We start from the raw sequence: 20,090 nt of genomic DNA, 5'->3' as shown, positions 1-20,090 counted from the left end.
GCGGCTAGTTCGCATGAATTGTGCAAATTAAGCGTTGCCGCAGGAAACGCGCGAGTTGAAAAATGGCAACTTTGGGGGAAAAATGTGCCGCGTTAACCAATCAGGAGCTTTCTCTAGTAGTGATATGATTACAGGAAGCGAGTGGAGTCGTAGAAGCCCTCCCATGACGCGAATTTCCGACTGAATGTCTCGATGACTACAATTTCACGTGTGGCTTTCACGTGTGAATGATGAGGTAGAGGAGGCAAGTGCAAGTGATTTACATGTTAAGTCAATTCAAAGACATGACAAGGCATCCTGCAGCATGGGATGCACAGAAGGTGCGGCACAGATGGCGCAAATTGAGCGTTGCCGCGGGAAACGAGCATGTTGAAAAACTCTGAACTTCGACGGATTTCCGCACCGTGTAAACCAATCAGGCGAGCTGAGTCTCAGTGGAGTCGCAGAAGCCCCTCCCATGACGCGAATTTCCGTGTGAATGTCTCGAATGACTAGAATTTCACGTGAATGATCGAGTAAACTCAAATGTTCAAGCATCCAACTACACACAAATAGCGCGTTTTTGCCACCTCTGCCGCAGCTGGTGTGAATGCACCATAAAACTATTTATTAACTCTTTCCCTGCCAACCATAATTTTTTTAAGTTGCCTGCCAGCATTCTTTGTGATTTTCACAAAAGTTTCACAAAATCCCTTCCAGGAAAATGTTCTTCTAAAAATATATAAACATACCAATATATCAAATGAAAGATCAGACCCTCTGCTTTCAAACAAACAATAAACAAACAAACAAAACAGGAAAAAACATTTCATCCTATTTATATTTCGTCTCTGCTTATAAACACTTTAATATGGGTATTTTTCTGTAAAAATATTTTTTTAGCAAAAAGCTGAAGTTATTGCATTTTTGTGAAGGAATTTTGTTAGAGATCAGATTCAGAACTATTATCAAAACATACACACAGTGTGTATTAACATAAAAATTCTTCAGAAACACTTTTTTTTAATACAAATGTTTTTACTTAATTGACGAGATAACTCGTCAATGGCCGGGAAAGAGTTAAAAAATAAAAAGTGTGATTCATAGAACGAACATACGCACAGAAAATGCGTGTACACCTTTCTTTCACATGTGTAATCTATGAATTGCAGAAACACTTTTTTTAATACAAATGTTTTTACTTAATTGACGAAATAACTCGTCAATGGCTGGGAACGAGTTAAAAAATAAAAAGTGTGATTCATAGAACGAATGTACGCACAGAAAATGCGTCTACACCTTTCTTTCACATGTGAAATCTATTAATTGCAAATAACCTTGAACTTATGCACAGTTTCAGATCTCTGCTTTTAAATGATGCCCAATTATTTTCATTGAAATATAAAAGAGCACCTGTCAATGTTTAAATCCTTTGCGAGCAGCATGGATGGCTTATATTTCTAGAAACCTACAGCAATTAGCATAGCAAAAGTGCGTACCTCTGCTCAGACCATGACTTTAGGCTAAGCCAGTGGTTCCCAAACTTTTTCAGCCTGTGGCCCCCCTTGTGTACGGTGCATTCCTTTGCGGCCCCCCAAAGAAATTTTGTGACACAAAAACGGTTCTAAAACTCGACATTAAATTATACAAAAAATAGTGCTTTTGGTTAGTAGCCTTTTTTTTAGATTTAATTACACAGAATTCACAATAAATTAATGTATTTCATAAAACTGGGGCCCCCCTGGCACCATCACTCGGCCCCCCTGGGGGCCCCGGCCCCCAGTTTGAAAACCACTGGGCTAAGCTACTTTTCCACGTAAAAAAAAGTTTTTATAAATGTGAACGTTGCCGTGGATTTTTGCGTACGCCCACTATACGACCAAATCTGTGCAAAAATCCACAGCATCGTTCACATTGCAACGTTCAGTGTTGGGGGTAACGCATTACAAGTAACGTGCATTACGTAATAATATTACTTTTCTGAAGTAACGAGTAAAGTAACGCATTACTATGTAAATGTACATATTAATAGAGTTACTTTTAAAAAAAGTAATACCAGTTACTTTTCAATTTAATTAATTCGTTACTTTTCAATTTAATTAATTCGATGTAATAAAAAAACAATATACTGCATTAAACTGAATGTATTAACGTAGATTTACGCACTCTATACGTGCGTTCAGTCATTTTTGCGATAGAAAAATGCAATTTCTGAATGCAGAACTTCTCAGTCATAAAAGCCACCTGCAAGGCCTGAAAGAGATCAAGCCTCAGCAAAGTAAGAAAAAGTAACGCAAAAGTAACGTAAGCATTACTTTCCATGAAAAGTAACTAAGCAACGCAATTAGTTACTTTTTTGGAGAGTAACTTAATATTGTAATGCATTACTTTTAAAAGTAACTTTCCCCAACACTGGCAACGTTTGTTTCCCCAATGTCTTTCTTTGAAAATCTGCATTTGGGTTTTGAAGGATAAAAAAGCGTTGTTGAACTTAATGAAGCAAAAATAGATGCTTGGCAGAATATCTTGCGTTCATACGACTTGAAATGACTTGTACTTAGATTTGTCTTGCATTACTCCAAATTCATGGACTTTTATACTTAACAACGTCATTCCTCATTCACTTTCATTGTATGGACAAGAGAGGTCTTGTCCATACAAACTCATTGACACAGAAAATCGTTTTTGGGTGAACTACTGTATTCCTTTAAATGTCTGCCAAAAACAATATTTGATTTTAGCACAGACACTAGACCATACCCGTCACCTAAGGCAGGATGGATTCATGCAAAGCTACTGTATGCACGTACGTGTGCCAGGTTCTGTAACTATCGACTAGTTAAGATGCTAGAAATTGACATTTATAATTATTTTTCCTAGCGTGTACACATATCTAGTGATTACACGCATCACTATAACTTCTGCTCTGACTGACAGGTCGGGAACCCAGAATGCATTTCTAATGCTATGAATCCATGCTTTGCATTCAGAGACAATGCTAATGCAATTTTTGTGACCTTTTGTGGGTCAGATTGTTAATTAGTCGTCTTCACGCACAGAATACTGTTGACTGTTTGTAACATTCTTGTTTACATAGTTTAGTCCTGATGATGTCATTATTGATGGCTGTTAATGAAAAGTGCACACATTTCAGTGTAGTTGCTTTTGATAAATGTTAAACTGCACTGAACAGTTAAGTTTTTTATTTATTTACATTTATTTCATAATTTTTTGGTCCCAGAGATTTCTCTCCTGCATAATAAAATACAGTGCAGATTTGTTATTCAAATTCAAGCTTTGTTTAAAATGCAAAATGGCCTAAAGGAATTCTGGACACGGTCTGGCAGAAAAAAAACAGCTTGTTTTGTGACAATATAAATACATGAAATGTTTCACATTTTCCTTGAAATAAAAAACACGCTGCTATATCTGTGGAGACGGGACTGTCAACAGGCCGGTCGACTTCATCTTGTTCATACCGCCATCCAAGACACAAACACGTGGAAAATTCACCTTCACCAGGTGAGCTGCAAACTAAAAGAGACAAACGCAAAGATCAATACAAGGGCATTGGGTGAGGATAAACGCATCGACTGCGCAAATAAAATCGAAGTCTAAGCTTGCAAATGAATTTACCATGGTAGCATTCTTCATGATGTTGCTGATGATGACAATAACACGAAATTTATAACCGGCCAGCACGCCAGTGGCGGGGCACTGGAGCAGCTCCCCATCCGGACCAAACATGGATGTGTACGGAATGTTGATGCTTCCCGGGATGTGACCACGACTGAATCTGCACACGTGAGGTCAAGGGCTAATTCATTATTGTTTATGTTATAAGTTGACCATAACCTTATAGCCATTTAAACGAGTTTACTTGATTTTAAAATATAAAGCAATAAGACCATATTTGGTTTTTTATCAGTCGAACCCCTTTGACATAAATAATTTGAAGTACCCCCTGAAATTGTTGGTAATATTTTAATAATTTAATAGCACATTTGCAGTTTTACTTCAACCACATTTACGTTTTATCTGTATTAAATGTTTTTTTGTAGTATTTTACATACTTTGTGTTATTATCACCTGTTATTGGACCTTCATCCGGTCTTATTGGTGGAAAAATGTATCTGTTCTCAGGTTTTTTTCAGTCCATATTAAGCAATGTCAGGCAAATGCATCTGTGAAGGACTCAGAAGCTCTCTCAAGCACTTCTAGCACACTGGTTTAAATCAGTGAAGACCATTACTGCGTTTAGCTCTATTGTTTCTATTAAGTGAACACCTAAGGTGCACATTTGTTGCGGCACACAATCTCTCATAAGCTCTTGAGCTGCGCATTTGTAACAGTGTCAGGTAAAGTTCATAGGATTTGCAGAACAAATTCCAAACCGATCCACAGGCTTTGAGAAAACTTTCAAACTCTGTCCAAAAAGCACAGCCACACCATCAAAGGATAAAGACAGAGTAGAGGAGAGAGATCAAAGCTAGGTCTCATGGTAGTTTTGATGCTAGTTTTCATGCTAATTATTATATGCTAGTTCTCATGCTAGGTCTCAAACAATGTTAGCTCTAAAGACAGAGTAGTGGAGAGAGATCAAAGCTAGGTCTCATGGTAGTTTTGATGCTAGTTTTCATGCTAATTATTATATGCTAGTTCTCATGCTAGGTCTCAAACAATGTTAGCTCTAAAGACAGAGTAGTGGAGAGAGATCAAAGCTAGGTCTCATGGTAGTTTTGATGCTAGTTCTCATGCTATTTATTATATGCTAGTTCTCGCTAGGTCTCATGGTAGTATTAATGCTAGTTCTCATGCAATGCTAGCTCTAAAGACAGAGTAGTGGAGAGAGATCAAAGCTAGGTCTCATGGTCGTTTTGATGCTAGTTTTCATGCTAATTATTATATGCTAGTTCTCATGCTAGGTCTCAAACAATGTTAGCTCTAAAGACAGAGTAGTGGAGAGAGATCAAAGCTAGGTCTCATGGTAGTTTTGATGCTAGTTTTCATGCTAATTATTATATGCTAGTTCTCATGCTAGGTCTCAAACAATGTTAGCTCTAAAGACAGAGTAGTGCAGAGAGATCAAAGCTAGGTCTCATGGTAGTTTTGATGCTAGTTTTCATGCTAATTATTTTATGCTAGTTCTCATGCTAGGTCTCAAACAATGTTAGCTATAAAGACAGAGTAGTGGAGAGAGCTCAAAGCTAGGTCTCATGGTAGTTTTAAATGCTAGTTCTCATGCTAATTATTATATGCTAGTTCAGATTCTAGGTCTCAAACAATGTTAGCTCTAAAGACAGAGTAGTGGAGAGAGATCAAAGCTAGGCCTTATGGTAGTTTTGATGCTAGTTCTAATGCTAATTATTATATGCTAGTTCTCATGCTAGGTCTCATGCGAACTCCCATGGTAGTATTAATGCTTGATCTCATGCAATGCTAGCTCTATAGACAGAGTAGTGGAGAGGGATCAAAGCTAGGTCTCGTTGTAGTTTTGATGCTAGTTCTCATGCTATTTATTATATGCTTGTTCTCATGCTAGGTCTCATGTGAACTCTCATTGTAGTTTTGATGCTAGTTCTCATGCTAATTATTATATGCTAGTTCTCATGCTAGGTCTCATGCAAACTCTCATGGTAGTTTTGATGCTAGTTCTCATGCTATTTATTATATGCTAGTTCTCATGCTAGGTCTCATAGGAACTCTCATGGTAGTTTTAATGCTTGATCTCATTTTAGTTCTCATGCTAGGTCTCATGGTAGTATTGATGCTAGTCCTCATGTTTCTCACGTTAGGTTTCATGCTAGTTCTCATGCTAATTCTCATGTTAGTATTGATGCTAGGTCTCTTGCAAGTTCTTATGCTGGGTCTCATGTTAGGTCTCGTGCTAGTTCTAATGCTAATTCTTATAGTAGTTTTGATGCTAGGTCTCATGCTAAATCTTGTGGTAGTTTTGCTGCTAGTTCTCATTCTAGGTCTCTTGTGCGGTCTCATGCTAATTCCCAAGGTTGTTTTGATGCTAGTTCTCATGCTAATTTTCAGTAGTTTTGATGCTCGTTCTCATGCTAGGTCTCATACTAATCTTCAAGGTAGTTTTAAGGCTAGTTCTTATGCTAGGTCTGAGGCTAATTCTCATGGTAGTTTTGATGCTAGTTCTTATGCTAGGTATCAAGCAATGCTAGCTCTAAAGACACAGAAGAGGAGAGAGATCAAAGCTAGGTCTGATGTTAGGTCGCATGCTAGTTCTCATGTTAGGTCTCATGGTTGTTTTGAGGATAGTTCTCATGCTAGGTCTCATGCTAATTCTCAAGGTAGTTCTTATGTTAGGTATCAAGCAATTCTAGCTCTAAAGACACAGTAGAGGAGAGAGATCAAAGCTAGGTCTGATGTCATGCTAGTTCTCATACTAGGTCTCATGGTAGTTTTGATGCTAGTTTTCATGTAAGGTCTCATGCTAATTCTCATGGTAGTTTTGATGCTAGGTCTCATACTAATCTTCAAGGTAGTTTTAAGGCTAGTTCTTATGCTAGGTTTCAGGCTAATTCTCATGGTAGTTTTGATGCTAGTTCTTATGCTAGGTATCAAGCAATGCTAGCTCTAAAGACACAGAAGAGGAGAGAGATCAAAGCTAGGTCTGATGTTAGGTCGCATGCTAGTTCTCATGGTTGTTTTGAGGCTAGTTCTCATGCTAGGTCTCATGCTAATTCTCATGGTGGTTTTGATGCTAGGTATCAAGCAATGCTAGCTCTAAAGACACAGTAGAGGAGAGAGATCAAAGCTAGGTCTCATGTTAGGTTTCATGCTAGTTTAATGCTAGTTCGCATCATAGGTCTCATGTTAGTTCTCATGCTAATTCTCAAGCAATGCTAGCTCTAAAGACAGAGTACATGAGAGATATCAATACATGCAGGGCAAGCAGAAGAAAGAGTCAGTCCGTCGGGTTGAATATGACCAAGATGAAAACCTGGAAGAGTTTGAATCTCAAAAACACAAGCTGAATAAAACGCAGCAGGTGAGCTCGGTGCTAAATCTAAGATGGACACAGCGAGAGAGAGATTAAAACGTGTGCGTAGTGTAATTGAATAATAACTCATTTTAACTGCCTCTAACACTTACAATGATCCATATTCACTGCTACATATTTGAACAGAAATGACTAGCGGAGGTAATTCCCAGAAACCTTTAATAACCTTACACTGTTTTTCAGGACTTGAAAAACGGTCTTATGAATTTTTGCAGATTTAAAAATCCATTAAAAAAGAAACTTATCCAAAGTTAAGGTCAAACCCTGATCTAGTTTAAAAACAATATTCAGGTTTAAAACAATATTCATAAATCCATATGTGGGGATTAGGAGTATTTAACCATTAATTTCACATTATTTTTAATCTTTGAAATGGCCTCAGTTAATATTAAAGATATTATGGTTATATTTTCCACAGATGTAGAATAATACACAATATTACAGATACATGTTCAAACAAATTCCCATTTACCTGACTTTTTTTATAACGGATCTAGTTTTTATATAATCCATCGGCTGCCAACCCTCATAAATGACACCTAGTACGTTTCTCATGAAATGCTTTCAAACAAAACATGGTTAGTATAATAGTACATTTACAGTACAAATAAATGTTTAACATTTCCTCGAGGTGAAATGTGAGCACGGCTCGCCTGTGCATAAACTCGCCCACACATTGTTGGAGTTGGCTTCATGATATTCACAAATTCCCATGTATTTATGATATTTTGGTGCCAAGATATGGCTTGGGCCCCCAGGGGCCTCTTTACATGTCTCTTTCATATTCTGGTGCCTTGATACGGCTTGGGCCTCAGGAGGGGCCAGATGTCAAACCAGCCCACTTCTGTGTCTAACCACTAATGCATGCAGATCACAGGACAAAGGTCCAGGAGTTAATATTAGATGGATAATATTTAGTGTCCTACATTCAAATATCAGTCCATTCAAGATATCTCATGACTGGACCACCAGCAAGGTCTCAGAAATAGCATTTGCTTAAGAACACAATAACGTTTCACTGTTGGTGGTCACAATGGTCTTATCACAGGATTATAGGTACTGTAGCAGTGTTTGCCCGTTTTGGGCCACTGACCAAAGTGTGATCTGATGGATTCCAATTGTCATGCTAGGGTTCATTCTAGGTCTCATGCTAGTTTTCATTCTTGGTTTCATGCTAGCTCTTATGCCATTTCTCATGTAAGGTCCCATGCTAATTCTCATAGTAGTTCCGATGCTAGGGCAAAAAATAAGTTTATTGCTAGTTCTCATGCTAATCCTTATGGTACTTTTAATGCTAATGCTCATGCTAATCTTTACATTCGTTTTGATGCTGGCTCTAACTGTAGTTTCGATGCTAGTCCTCATGCTAGCTCTCAGGCAATTTCTTATGTTAGGTCTTAAAGGATAATTCTGGTATTTTACACTTTGAGTCTCATTTCTGGTTTGTTTTGGAAGAACTACAGTAATGGACACTGACATTTTGACAATGGGTCGTGTCTTGACTTTTTGACTGATTTAGAAGCGTCTCTTGACTGCTTCAGAATGGAAGTCAATGACCATGCACAAACATGTCATTAAAACAACACTTAATGTTCATTTTCAAAACTGTACTACTCACAGAGTGGTTTGTGGTGTTCGTTAATGATTAAAAACAAATATATTGGCGCAATGTATGATTTCAATCCGTGTTATTTTCTATAGTGGAACTATTTGTTCAGATACCTCACAACTGCGTAGATACTTCCGCTCTATATTTGAGTCTGAAGCATTAGCACACTCCAGACCACTTGATGGCGACAAACACTTTGCCGTACAAGGACGCTGAATGGAACTCGGTGTCTAGCGTATAGACAGTCACAATCGAGCTCAACTTCAAACCTAAAGCTGGTCACTGAGCCATCAAATATGGGAAAAATTTATTCTGAGAGAAACCGATCGAAAAAACTACAACCACATGTAAACAGACCCCTTTTCCGTTTCCAGCGGCGGAGTGATATATCAGCGAGCAATGAGTCTTCCAAGAGAAGTCAATGGAATTTTACAAAATGCCAAATAAAACACGACAGAAACTGTATTTCGCTACCCAACTTGTTTTTAATCATCAACAAACACCACAAACCACTCGGTGAGTAGCACAGTTTTGAAAATGAATGTTAAGTGTTGTTTTAATGACATGTTTGTGTATGGCCATTGACTTCCAATCTGAAGCAGTCAAGAGACGCTTTTAAACTAATCAAAGTCAAGACACCACCCATTGTCAAAATTTCAGTGTCCATCACTGTAGTTCATCTAAAACAAACCAGAAATGAGACTCAAAGTGTTAAATACCAGAATTATCCTTTAAGCTAGTTTTCATGCTTGGTCTCATGCAGTTTCTCATGTTAGGTTCCATACGAATTCTCTTGGTAGTTCCAATGTTAGTTCTCATGCTAGGTCTCATGCTTGCCTTCGATCGGGCAATTTCTCATGTTAGGTCTCAAGCTAGTTCTCGAGCCAGGTTTTATGCTAGTTTTCATGCTAGGTTTATGCTACTTCTCATTCAAGTTTTGAATGTAGTTCTTATGCTAGCTGTCATGTTAGGTCTCAAGCTAGTTCTCATGCTAGGCCTTATGTTAGGTCTCATGCTAGTTCTGATGGTAGTTTTGATGCTAGTTTTCATGCTAGGTCTCAAGCTAGTTCTCTTGCTAAGTTCTATGCTATTTTTCATGCTTGGTCTCATGTTTTTCTTATGTTATGCTACTGTAGTTCCAATGCAATTTCTCATTCTAGGTCTCATGCTAGGTTTCATGTTAGCTCTTATGCCATTTCTTTTGTAAGGTCCCATGCTTATTCTCATGGTAGTTCCGATGCTAGGTCAAATGATACGTTTTATGCTAGTTCTCATGCTAGGTCTCATGCTTACCTTCGATCAGGCAATTTCTCACGTTAGGTCTCAAGCTAGTTCTCATGCCAGGTTTTATGCTAGTTTTCATGCTAGGTTTTATGCTACTTCTCATGCACATTCTCATGGAAGTTTTGAATGGAAGCTTCTCTCCCAGTCCATACGGTAATTTCTCTACTGTGCGACAGAAAGTCGCAGGTTATGATGCAATCGTTAGCCTATTTTTACAAAAACTGCTTCTACTGGGACATAACGTAAGATACATGGTAATGGAGCCTTTTATACATTTTAGTGTTTCTTTAGAAATAATTAATGGACAAATGGAGTCTTTAAACGCCTCAGATGAATGGGAGTCAATGGGATGCTAACAGCAGATGGGTGTTCGCTAAGCAATGGCGGCGTCCAGGGAAGCTTCAATAAAATATGAAACCCTGCCCCCCTGGCAATTTCTCATGTTAGGGCTTAAGCTAGTTTTCATGCTAGCTTGTATGCCATTTCTCATGTAAGGTCCCATGCCAATTCTCATAGCAGTTCCGAAGCTAGGACAAATGCTGTAAGTTTTATGCTAGTTCTCATGCTAATCCTCGTGGTACTTTTGATGCTAGCTCTCATGCAATTTCTCATTCTAGGTCTCATTCTACGTTCTATGCTAGTTTTCATGCTAGATCTTATGTTAAGTCTCATTCTTGGTCTCACACCAAGTCTTATCCTAGTATAGGTCTTATGCTAGATCTCATGTTATGACTCATAAAAGTTCTCATGCTAGGTTAATGTATACACTCAAATATAAAACATCAAAATGCTTGTAGTAGACTGAAAGGATACTCCTCAAGGCTGCGGATGTCCACTGCCAGGATCTTGGGTTTTCCGGTTCTGGCTCTTTTTAAAGGAGTCTTGAAGGAAGCCGGTCCTATCAGCTCACACAGGTCAATGATGTCTTCCACAGAGATGCGTGGAGATGCCTCCAATTTTAAATCGCTTAACTTCAGCGGCTCGCGGCTCTGTGAAAACACAAGGCAAAGAGATAAGCCAGATGAACAGTGGGGAATGCTATCTCAAATCAAAAAGTATGAGAAAGTGATATGGGGGTTGAGGGACTTTCTCAAAACTCAGATGCTCAATCTCTTCACCCTGCACTGTAACTGCAGTACTGAGTATCACACTCAATCCTATTTTAATGCTTAGTTACACCAAACCATCAGGTTCTCTCATTCATCTACGTTTTTACTTCCATCACTCATGGCTGCTTTTCATTTCTCTGCCTTCACCTCTGTGAACTTTCAGTTTACCTCTCTGACATCGCCGCCTGAATCACTTCAAGCTCAACCTGTACAACACAGGTCTTCCATCAAGAACTCCCACTCATCTTCATCCATCTCGGGTGAAGATCACACAGGTCTTTCCTCAAGGTGAATAAAACCCCCAGAAGCTGTCTGAGATGAACATCTTACATTCACTGAACACACAGCAGTTTCCCGGTCTCGCTGCAGTTTCTTTGACCTCTGTCCAACTCTGCTCGCTCACTGGCATTTTTTAAAGCTTTAGCTATGTACATGCCACTGTTAAGTTATGTACATACATACTTTCAGTTATCCACACAGGTCTATACACATTTTTTTCTATATTCAAATAATTTGGCCGCCTCAAAAAGCACCTAAGAACAAAATGAGCTCTAGTTGGTAGTTTAGTTGTCGTTCTCTTTTTGTTAATCCGTAATCCATTAGCAAACTGCATCCCAGCCCTGTCGGTGTAATTACCTTCATCCAGTCTGCACACGCATGGAGCCCACCTGTCTAGACATCTCTCTATCCTCTTCACGTCCCGGTCATTAGAGAAACAGCAGATGGAGCAGTTATACTTAAAAAAGTCCTTTATAGGACAATCTGAATTCAATATTAACACTTACCCTCAGAAACTCTTATCCACGACCCCTCATTCACAGATAACAAATGTGTCACACACTCCACTAAATAGCACTTTTATAGCTCTGAACGGCACTTTGGAAACTGGACTTGTATCATTAGATCTTTATCAGGAGGGATGTGACCGATTTTATAAGCACAATAGATGAGAATGAACATTTTTGGTCTAGTCACTTGACACCACTACAATGTCAACAATTATAAGCATTCATATGATTTAAAACATGCAGCATTCTTAATTCAGAGATCCATGAAAATACAAATTAAAAGAAATATTTTTAATATTTCATGTTTTATTTCCGATACATACACTGTAAACCAAATGCAATATGAAGTTAAAACAACTGGGTTTTGCAAGTCGATAAACGGTAACCTACTAAGTTCTGGCCTGTGATAAGTTGACATAACTTATAAAAATTGTTTAACTTAATTCAAGTAACATAAAATATTTTTATTTGATATAATTTTGTGTTTCGAAATTCTAAGTAAAATAACGATAATTATGAAGATAAAGTTTAAAAAATTGTGCACACTACAACTATAAAAATAAAGAAACAGAGAATGCTATTAGGTTCCCTTTCGGAGCAATTTCTCCAGCTGATGGATGATTAAACAATAGCAAATCCAAAAACATTTGAAACATTTGACGGCTCAGACATTTAAAATGCTTAGAACACTTTAAAAAATGACTTCCTAACTTAGTATTTTTGTCTTGTTTTCAGTAGAAATATCTAAAAATTCTTAAATAAAGATGCTTTTTCTTGATGCGCATGAATGACCTACAAAAATACGTTTTTAGACAAAATATACCAAATGTAAGTGAATTTGTGCTTAAAACAAGCATAAAAATATCTGCCAATGGGGTGAGAAAAAAAAATCCTGAAATAAGATTTATTTTTTCTTAAACACTTAATTCAAGCAAAATTTCCTCACCCCATTGGCAGATAATTTTGCTTGTTTTAAGCACAAATTCACTTAAATTACATATTTTTTGTCTACTTTTTGACTTATTTTCTTAGGTCATTTTGCTCATCAAGAAAATATCTTTATTTAAATTTTTTTAGATATTTTTACTGAAAACAAGACAAAAATACTAGAAAGTCATTTTTTGCAGTGAATAAACAACGCTAGAGATGCAATGATCGACTGGCCATAAATCCGAATTGGACAATTTTTGCGCTTCCTAACACACAATTGGTTTTTTGGACAATATTACGGACACAAATTATATGAATTATATGAATGCACCTCAAAAGTCTCAAGAAAAGTTTTGATGGCGTTACATCTCAGTATCTCAGTATAATCAGTCATACAGTGCTTTTTATAAGCACATGTTGCTTTGTTTAATAAAAAACGACTTTTGATGTCACATGTATCTTTGCATCTTTGATCAATGTGCTTAAGAAGTAGTTGCTGCCTCTATTTTCAGAAAGCTACAGATATTTTTAAGGTCAGTTAAGCCTGTAAACAAGCAAATACACTGCAAAATTACTTTCTTTCTTAGTATTTTTATCTTGTTTTCAGTACAAGTATCTAAACATTCTTAAATCAAGATAATTTTTTTAATGAGCAAAATTAATTAAGAAAATAAGTCTAGTTTTTAGACAAAAAATATAACATTTAAGTTAATTTGTGCTTAAAAGAAGCAAAAAAATTGACAATTGGGCAAGAAAAAAATTCTTTATTTTTTCTTGAATTGTTCAATTTAACTTAATTCAACTTAACTCAATTTTTTTTGTTTTGCTTGTTATAAGCACAAATTCACTTAAATTTAATATTTTTTTTGTCTAAAAATTTGACTTATTTTCTTAATTCATTTTGCTCATTAAAAAAAGTTATCTTGATTTAAGAATTTTTAGATATTTCTACTGAAAACAAGACAAATATATAAGAAAGTCATTTTTTGAAGTGTAAACATCTTGTTCATACACTGCAAAAAAATGATTTTCAAGAAAAAAAATTCTTTGTATTTTTGTCTTGTTTTCAGTAAAATTATCTTAAAAGTCTTAAATTAAGATGCTTTTTCTTGATAACCAAAACAACTCAAGAAAATAAGTTTAGTTTTTAGACCAAAAATATGAAATTTAAGTGATTTTGTGTGTAAAACAAGCAAAAAAATCTGCCAATGGGGTAAGCTTGTTTTGTTTTGCTTGTTTTTTGCACAAATTCACTTAAATTTGATATTTTTGGTCTAAAAACTAGACTTATTTTCTTGGGTCGTTTTGTTTATCAAAAAAAGCATCTTAATTTAAGAATTTTTAGATATTTCTACTGAAAACAAGATGAAAATACTAAGAAATTGTCTTCTTGAAAATCATTTTTTGCAGTGTTCATATACGCTCATGTCGTTCTTGGCTGTTGCTAAAAAAAACGGCAACAAGATTCAGCCATAAACAACATGATTGGTGCATCACTGCACAATATTATTGTTTGCTGGTGTGGACGCTTAAAGTAATCGTTAATATATATAATTAATATATTTTTTCTCTTGGTGTGAACAGGAAAATAATATACAGTACACATCCCATGTTTTTACAGCATCACCATGATATATCCAATGTAGCAACAGCAATAATTGTATTAGTAAATATTAATAAAAAAAAATTCCCCTGACATTTCAAAAAAACAATCGGACACATTTAAAGAGCGTGCACACAAACGCGCAAAAAAAATCTACACAGAATTACAATTTTATAAATATCTGTTTTGACAAGAATTTACACAGATATATTCTGTTATGTCTTAACTGAATGTTTAATTAACTGTTGGGGAAAAATATCTGATGGTTAACATTATCTCAGATCCTTGCATTATAGTAAAACTTAAAAATGTCAATCAAACAAAAAAAAGAAAAAAGTTTAATATATATATTGATATATGAATGTGGTAATTTTGGATGTTTCTCAAAATTTACTTTGCTGACTATGTCAACTTCAAACTGGTGTAGCTCTGACATTTCTTGTCAGATTCCAATGAATCATGCATTGATTTGCAGTTTTTTAATAGAGAATGTCAAAATATAAATAACTCATATTTGAAAATATACTCATTCCCACTCAATTTCCCAGCACCGGTCACAAAAGATGCAGCAGCAAACCGAAATGGAGAAAGAAACGGGTCTCCTCAAAGGAAAATTCATATACAAAACAATGGCAGATGGTTCTGTCGAAAACAGAAAACAGGTTGGTGTAAACATGCATTTGCATAAAGCATCTATATTGGTCAACATCCATGTTGATTAGAGTATTAAATACTTGAAAAGTGTTACATTTAAAAAAATTAAGAAAAGATACAAATGTGCGATTAATCGCCACTTAACTCATGACAATCATGCAATTAATCTAGAATAAATATTTTAATGGACTGACAGCCTAAATTTTACATTGTGTCCTCATGTAAAGCTGCTTGCGACAGTGTAAATGTGAAAAGCGCTACACAAATAAATGTACATTGAATAGAACAATATGGATGATGTTCAGATTTTTCCAGACCCACAAAGTTTGACGTTCACTGATCTACTGCACAAAGTGTGAGAATTACACCACGCATTATCACAGAACTCCTTACATCTAAGTGCAGGATTCTGAAAGAAATACAAGAGCTCAAGAAAGGGCAGTGAGGTGGGGGTTCGCATTGCTAATGTCAATGTTCAGCCGCCCATGAAATCAGTCCAATCAGTCATGGAGTACCAGCGTCCCACTGAGCACAGCCAATTACCTGCGAGGTCACCTTAGCAATAGAGGTGCGTTTGAGAAGGAGAGAAAAGCTGATGTCCAATGGATTCCGGTATTAAAATGCATTAGATCCGCAGGGCTTGTGGCATTCTCCTCATTGACTAAAGATGGTCCCCTGTGCCCTGGTTTTTGACACTTTAAATGCTTGCAACAGTCTTGACCTTTCATTATCAGCATTGACATTTCAACTTGGCTTTTTGGGTGCATTGCGCTCTCCCAGTAAAACCAAAGGGAATGGAGGCCACCTAGAAGTCTAATGGTAAATGCTTTAAATCGGTCTCAAAAGTAGTACGGTATTCAAAAGAGCTGGCTGCAAAAAATTTAAATAATCAAATTCATGCTTACATGCCCATGGGTCTTTATGCACTGAAAAAGATTAGTTGCGAAAATGTAAAAACAAGCCCCACGTCTACATGACAGGTGTTGTCGAAAGATGAACAATATGTTGCATCAGAAAAGACAAGGGATGGAAATTTGGCATAAATTCAATTTTGTGTTAATGCCCTGTTGGCTCTGAAAGGCAAATATAGACTATCTGAAATTTGGCAGTGTGAAAAAATTTGCAAGACCTTCTGGCATCAAAATAAAACATTAAAAGGGCACATAGGGATGGTTTGCTCACTTCCTTACTTCTAGCCAATCGGAGCTCACCATTTCAATGACCTTGGTTCACTTACGGGTCATTTGCGTTTCATCATTCCGATGGTCATTTATTAACAGGGTAACACAAAGGTGAGCACGTATAAGGCTTAAAAAAGGTTTAAGAGGATTACCCATAATTCTTTGTAGGTCTGGTCCTTTGTTATTGACTGTTGAGTTATCGAGTTCCCTGTTATTGAGTAAACTAGCTTACACAAGTAACAAGCCACAAAGACCTTTTAAAGGCAGCCAGTGAAGTCTTACTAATGAAGAGGGATTTGGGGGAAAATGGAGTAATGTTACAGTGTTTAATGGTTGTGAGTTAATGAACGACTGTTTAAAGAAAAACATATTAAGTGAAGGATTAAGACAGGGTAATCCGTTTGTTAAATAACTCTGGAGAAAATTCCAGCAATTAAAGACAAAGTGTACGAGGCAGAGCTGTTGTAAAAATGTTACGATGATGCGAATTAAAATGTATGTAAAATTTTATAATGAATTGATATCACTAAAATAGGTAAGTATAGTGATAAGTATATAAGCATTCACACATTAAAGTTATGTTTATTCTAATAGGGTGTACACACCAGAAGCAAATTTTTGCGCGAGTAGATTACATACAAAGTCAACGCAAAGTCGCGAATAGACGCGCGTTTGCGTGGAGCGATGCGAATGACGTGAATTGGGTGGCGCTATTTCCGCAAACATGCCCTATATTCACCTCAAATAAATATAAAAAATATTCAAGCAGAAAATTTTGCGCGGAATCTAGAGCAAGGAACGTGATGCTTTGCGTTAACTATAGCGATAAATATATTAGTGTCCACACAATAACGTTATAATACAAAGTCAACGCAAAGACACGAAAAGACGTGAGTTTGTGTGGGGCGATGCGAATGACGCAAATTGAGTGGTGCGATTGCCGCAAACTCTATATTCTTCAGTTGAAAATATTAAACTCAAGCAGAAAACCCTGCGAGGAATCTAGAGCAAGGAATGCAATGCTTTGCGTTAACTATAGCGATACTATATTAGCGTCCACACAATGGGGCGTACACTCCAGAAGTGAATTTAATATTTGCACGAGTAGATTACATATGAAGTCAATGCAAAGACACGAACAGACATGAGTTTGCATGGAGCGATGCGAATGATGTGAACTGGGTGACGCTATTGCCACAAACACGCCCCATATTCGCCTCAAATAAATATAAAAAATATTCAAGCAGAAAACCCTGCGGGGAATCTAGAGCAAGGAACGTGATGCTTTGCGTTAACCAAAGCGATACTATATTAGCATCCACACAATAACGTTATGTTTATTCTAATGGGGCGTACACACCAAAAGCGAATTTAAATATTTATATACAAAGTCAACACAAAGACACGAATAGATGTGATTTGTGTGGTGTGATGCAAATGACGCAAATTGAGCGCTGCAATTGCAACAAACGCATGCTATATTCTTGAGTTGAAAATATTCAACTATTATAGAAAACCCTGAGAGTAATCTAAAGCAAGGAAACGTGATGTTTTGTGTTAACTATAGCGGCACTATATTAGCGTCCACACAATAACGTTATGTTTATTCTGACACACCAAAAGCCAATTTAAATATTTGCGCAAGTAGATTATAAACAAAGTAGACACAAATAGTTGGGAGTTTGTGTGGGGCAATGCAAATGACGCAAATTGAGTGGTGCCGATGATGCAAATTGAGCGCTGTGATTGCCGCTAACACATGCTATATTCTTGAGTTGAAAATATTAAACTCAAGGGGAAAACCCTGCGAGGAATCTAGAGCAAGGAAAGTGATGCTTTGTGTTAACTATAGCGATAATTATATTAGCGTCCACACAATAACGTTATGTTTATTCTTATGGGACATACACACCAAAAGCAAATGTAACTATTTGCGCAAGTAGATTATATACAAAGTCAAAGCAAAGACAAGAACAGATGTGAGTTTGTGTGGTGCGATGCAAATAACGCAAATTGAGTGCTGCGATTGCCACGAACACACGCTATATTCTTGAGTTGAAAATATTAAACTCAGGAAGAAAACCCTGTGAGGAATCTAGAGCAAGGAACGTGATGCTTTGCGTTAACTATAGCGATACTATATTAGCATCCACACAATAACGTTATGTTTATTCTAATGGGGTGTACACACCAAAAGCGAATTAAAATATTTGCGCAAGGAGATTATATACAAAGTGAACGCAAAGACGTGAATTTGTGTGGGCCGATGCGAATGACGCAAATTGAGCGCTGCAATTGCAACAAACGCATGCTATATTCTTGAGTTGAAAATATTCAACTATTATAGAAAACCCTGAGAGTAATCTAAAGCAAGGAAACGTGATGTTTTGTGTTAACTATAGCGGCACTATATTAGCGTCCACACAATAACGTTATGTTTATTCTGACACACCAAAAGCCAATTTAAATATTTGCGCAAGTAGATTATAAACAAAGTAGACACAAATAGTTGGGAGTTTGTGTGGGGCAATGCAAATGACGCAAATTGAGTGGTGCCGATGATGCAAATTGAGCGCTGTGATTGCCGCTAACACATGCTATATTCTTGAGTTGAAAATATTAAACTCAAGGGGAAAACCCTGCGAGGAATCTAGAGCAAGGAAAGTGATGCTTTGTGTTAACTATAGCGATAATTATATTAGCGTCCACACAATAACGTTATGTTTATTCTTATGGGACATACACACCAAAAGCAAATGTAACTATTTGCGCAAGTAGATTATATACAAAGTCAACGCAAAGACAAGAACAGATGTGAGTTTGTGTGGTGCGATGCAAATAACGCAAATTGAGTGCTGCGATTGCCACGAACACACGCTATATTCTTGAGTTGAAAATATTAAACTCAGGAAGAAAACCCTGTGAGGAATCTAGAGCAAGGAACGTGATGCTTTGCGTTAACTATAGCGATACTATATTAGCATCCACACAATAACGTTATGTTTATTCTAATGGGGTGTACACACCAAAAGCGAATTAAAATATTTGCGCAAGTAGATTATATATAAAGTGAACGCAAAGACGTGAATTTGTGTGGGGCGATGCGAATGACGCAAATTGAGTGGTGCGAATGACGCGAATTGAGCGCAGAGATTGCCTGAAAAACACGCTATATGCTTGAGTTGAAAATATTAAACTCAAGCAGAAAACCCTACGAGGAGTCTTGAGGAGGAACACAATGCTTTGTTTAGTGTGTACATGTGTGCTGTAGTTTCACATTTTAAATGCACGGGCCCTTTAAATTAAACTTGTTTATTTGTATAGTTGTGTTGTGAGATTAATTTCAATTAAATGGGCTTTTAACGGTAAAACGTTTTAGTACATTTAATTTATAGTCTATATAGTTATTATCCCTGGTGTGAACAGACCTTAAATCTTCAGTTAACTATACTTTTCACATTTATGGGAATATAAACGCAAACGATCAATTAGCAACTTCTACAAACGTCTAAATCCATGAAAACGTCTAAATCTATATTAACGTCTAAATCTATGTTAACGTCTTATTTTATAAATCATCTATATGGCCTTGAATATGAGTCCAACAAAATGAAATCACTCTTACAGTAATAAACTTTGATTTTAAATCCACATTTTACGATAATCTTGAAGCACATGCAGTGGTGTGCACGTGATTTTTCTCAAGTGGTATTAGCTTTAGTCACACACCGGTATAAACACTCTGGGATGACAGAAAGTTTGGCTGGGAGTTAAGCTTCAGTGACAGAGAAAGCTTGTTCAGCAGACACATCATGCTCTAATGCCCAGGAGATGACTATCAACTACAGGACTAACCGAAGCATACCACCCAAGTTATCCTGCATTGCGGGAAAACGCATGACAAGAGATGAATAAATGACAGAAAATAT

General features: G+C 36.7%; 1 protein-coding gene across 2 annotated transcripts in view; it reads right to left on the bottom strand.

Annotated features, from left to right (window-relative positions):
* Positions 1–3,167: 3,167 nt before the first annotated feature.
* Positions 3,168–20,090, bottom strand: part of tbck (TBC1 domain containing kinase) — a 66,944-nt gene continuing 50,021 nt past the window's right edge. For both annotated transcript variants that reach the window (XM_065295350.2, XM_065295351.2), the window contains exons 24-26: positions 10,710–10,885; positions 3,616–3,775; positions 3,168–3,513 (exon numbers count right to left, since the gene is read on the bottom strand). In XM_065295350.2, the coding sequence (XP_065151422.2) occupies positions 3,403–3,513; positions 3,616–3,775; positions 10,710–10,885 (447 nt within the window). In that variant the 3' untranslated portion in view covers positions 3,168–3,402. The remainder of the gene's footprint in view (positions 3,514–3,615; positions 3,776–10,709; positions 10,886–20,090) is intronic.

Source organism: Paramisgurnus dabryanus, chromosome 4 (genome assembly GCF_030506205.2).
Source record: "Paramisgurnus dabryanus chromosome 4, PD_genome_1.1, whole genome shotgun sequence".
Taxonomy (NCBI): domain Eukaryota; kingdom Metazoa; phylum Chordata; class Actinopteri; order Cypriniformes; family Cobitidae; genus Paramisgurnus; species Paramisgurnus dabryanus.
Note: the sequence above shows the minus strand (reverse complement) of the source record. Positions and strands in the feature narration are given on the sequence as shown.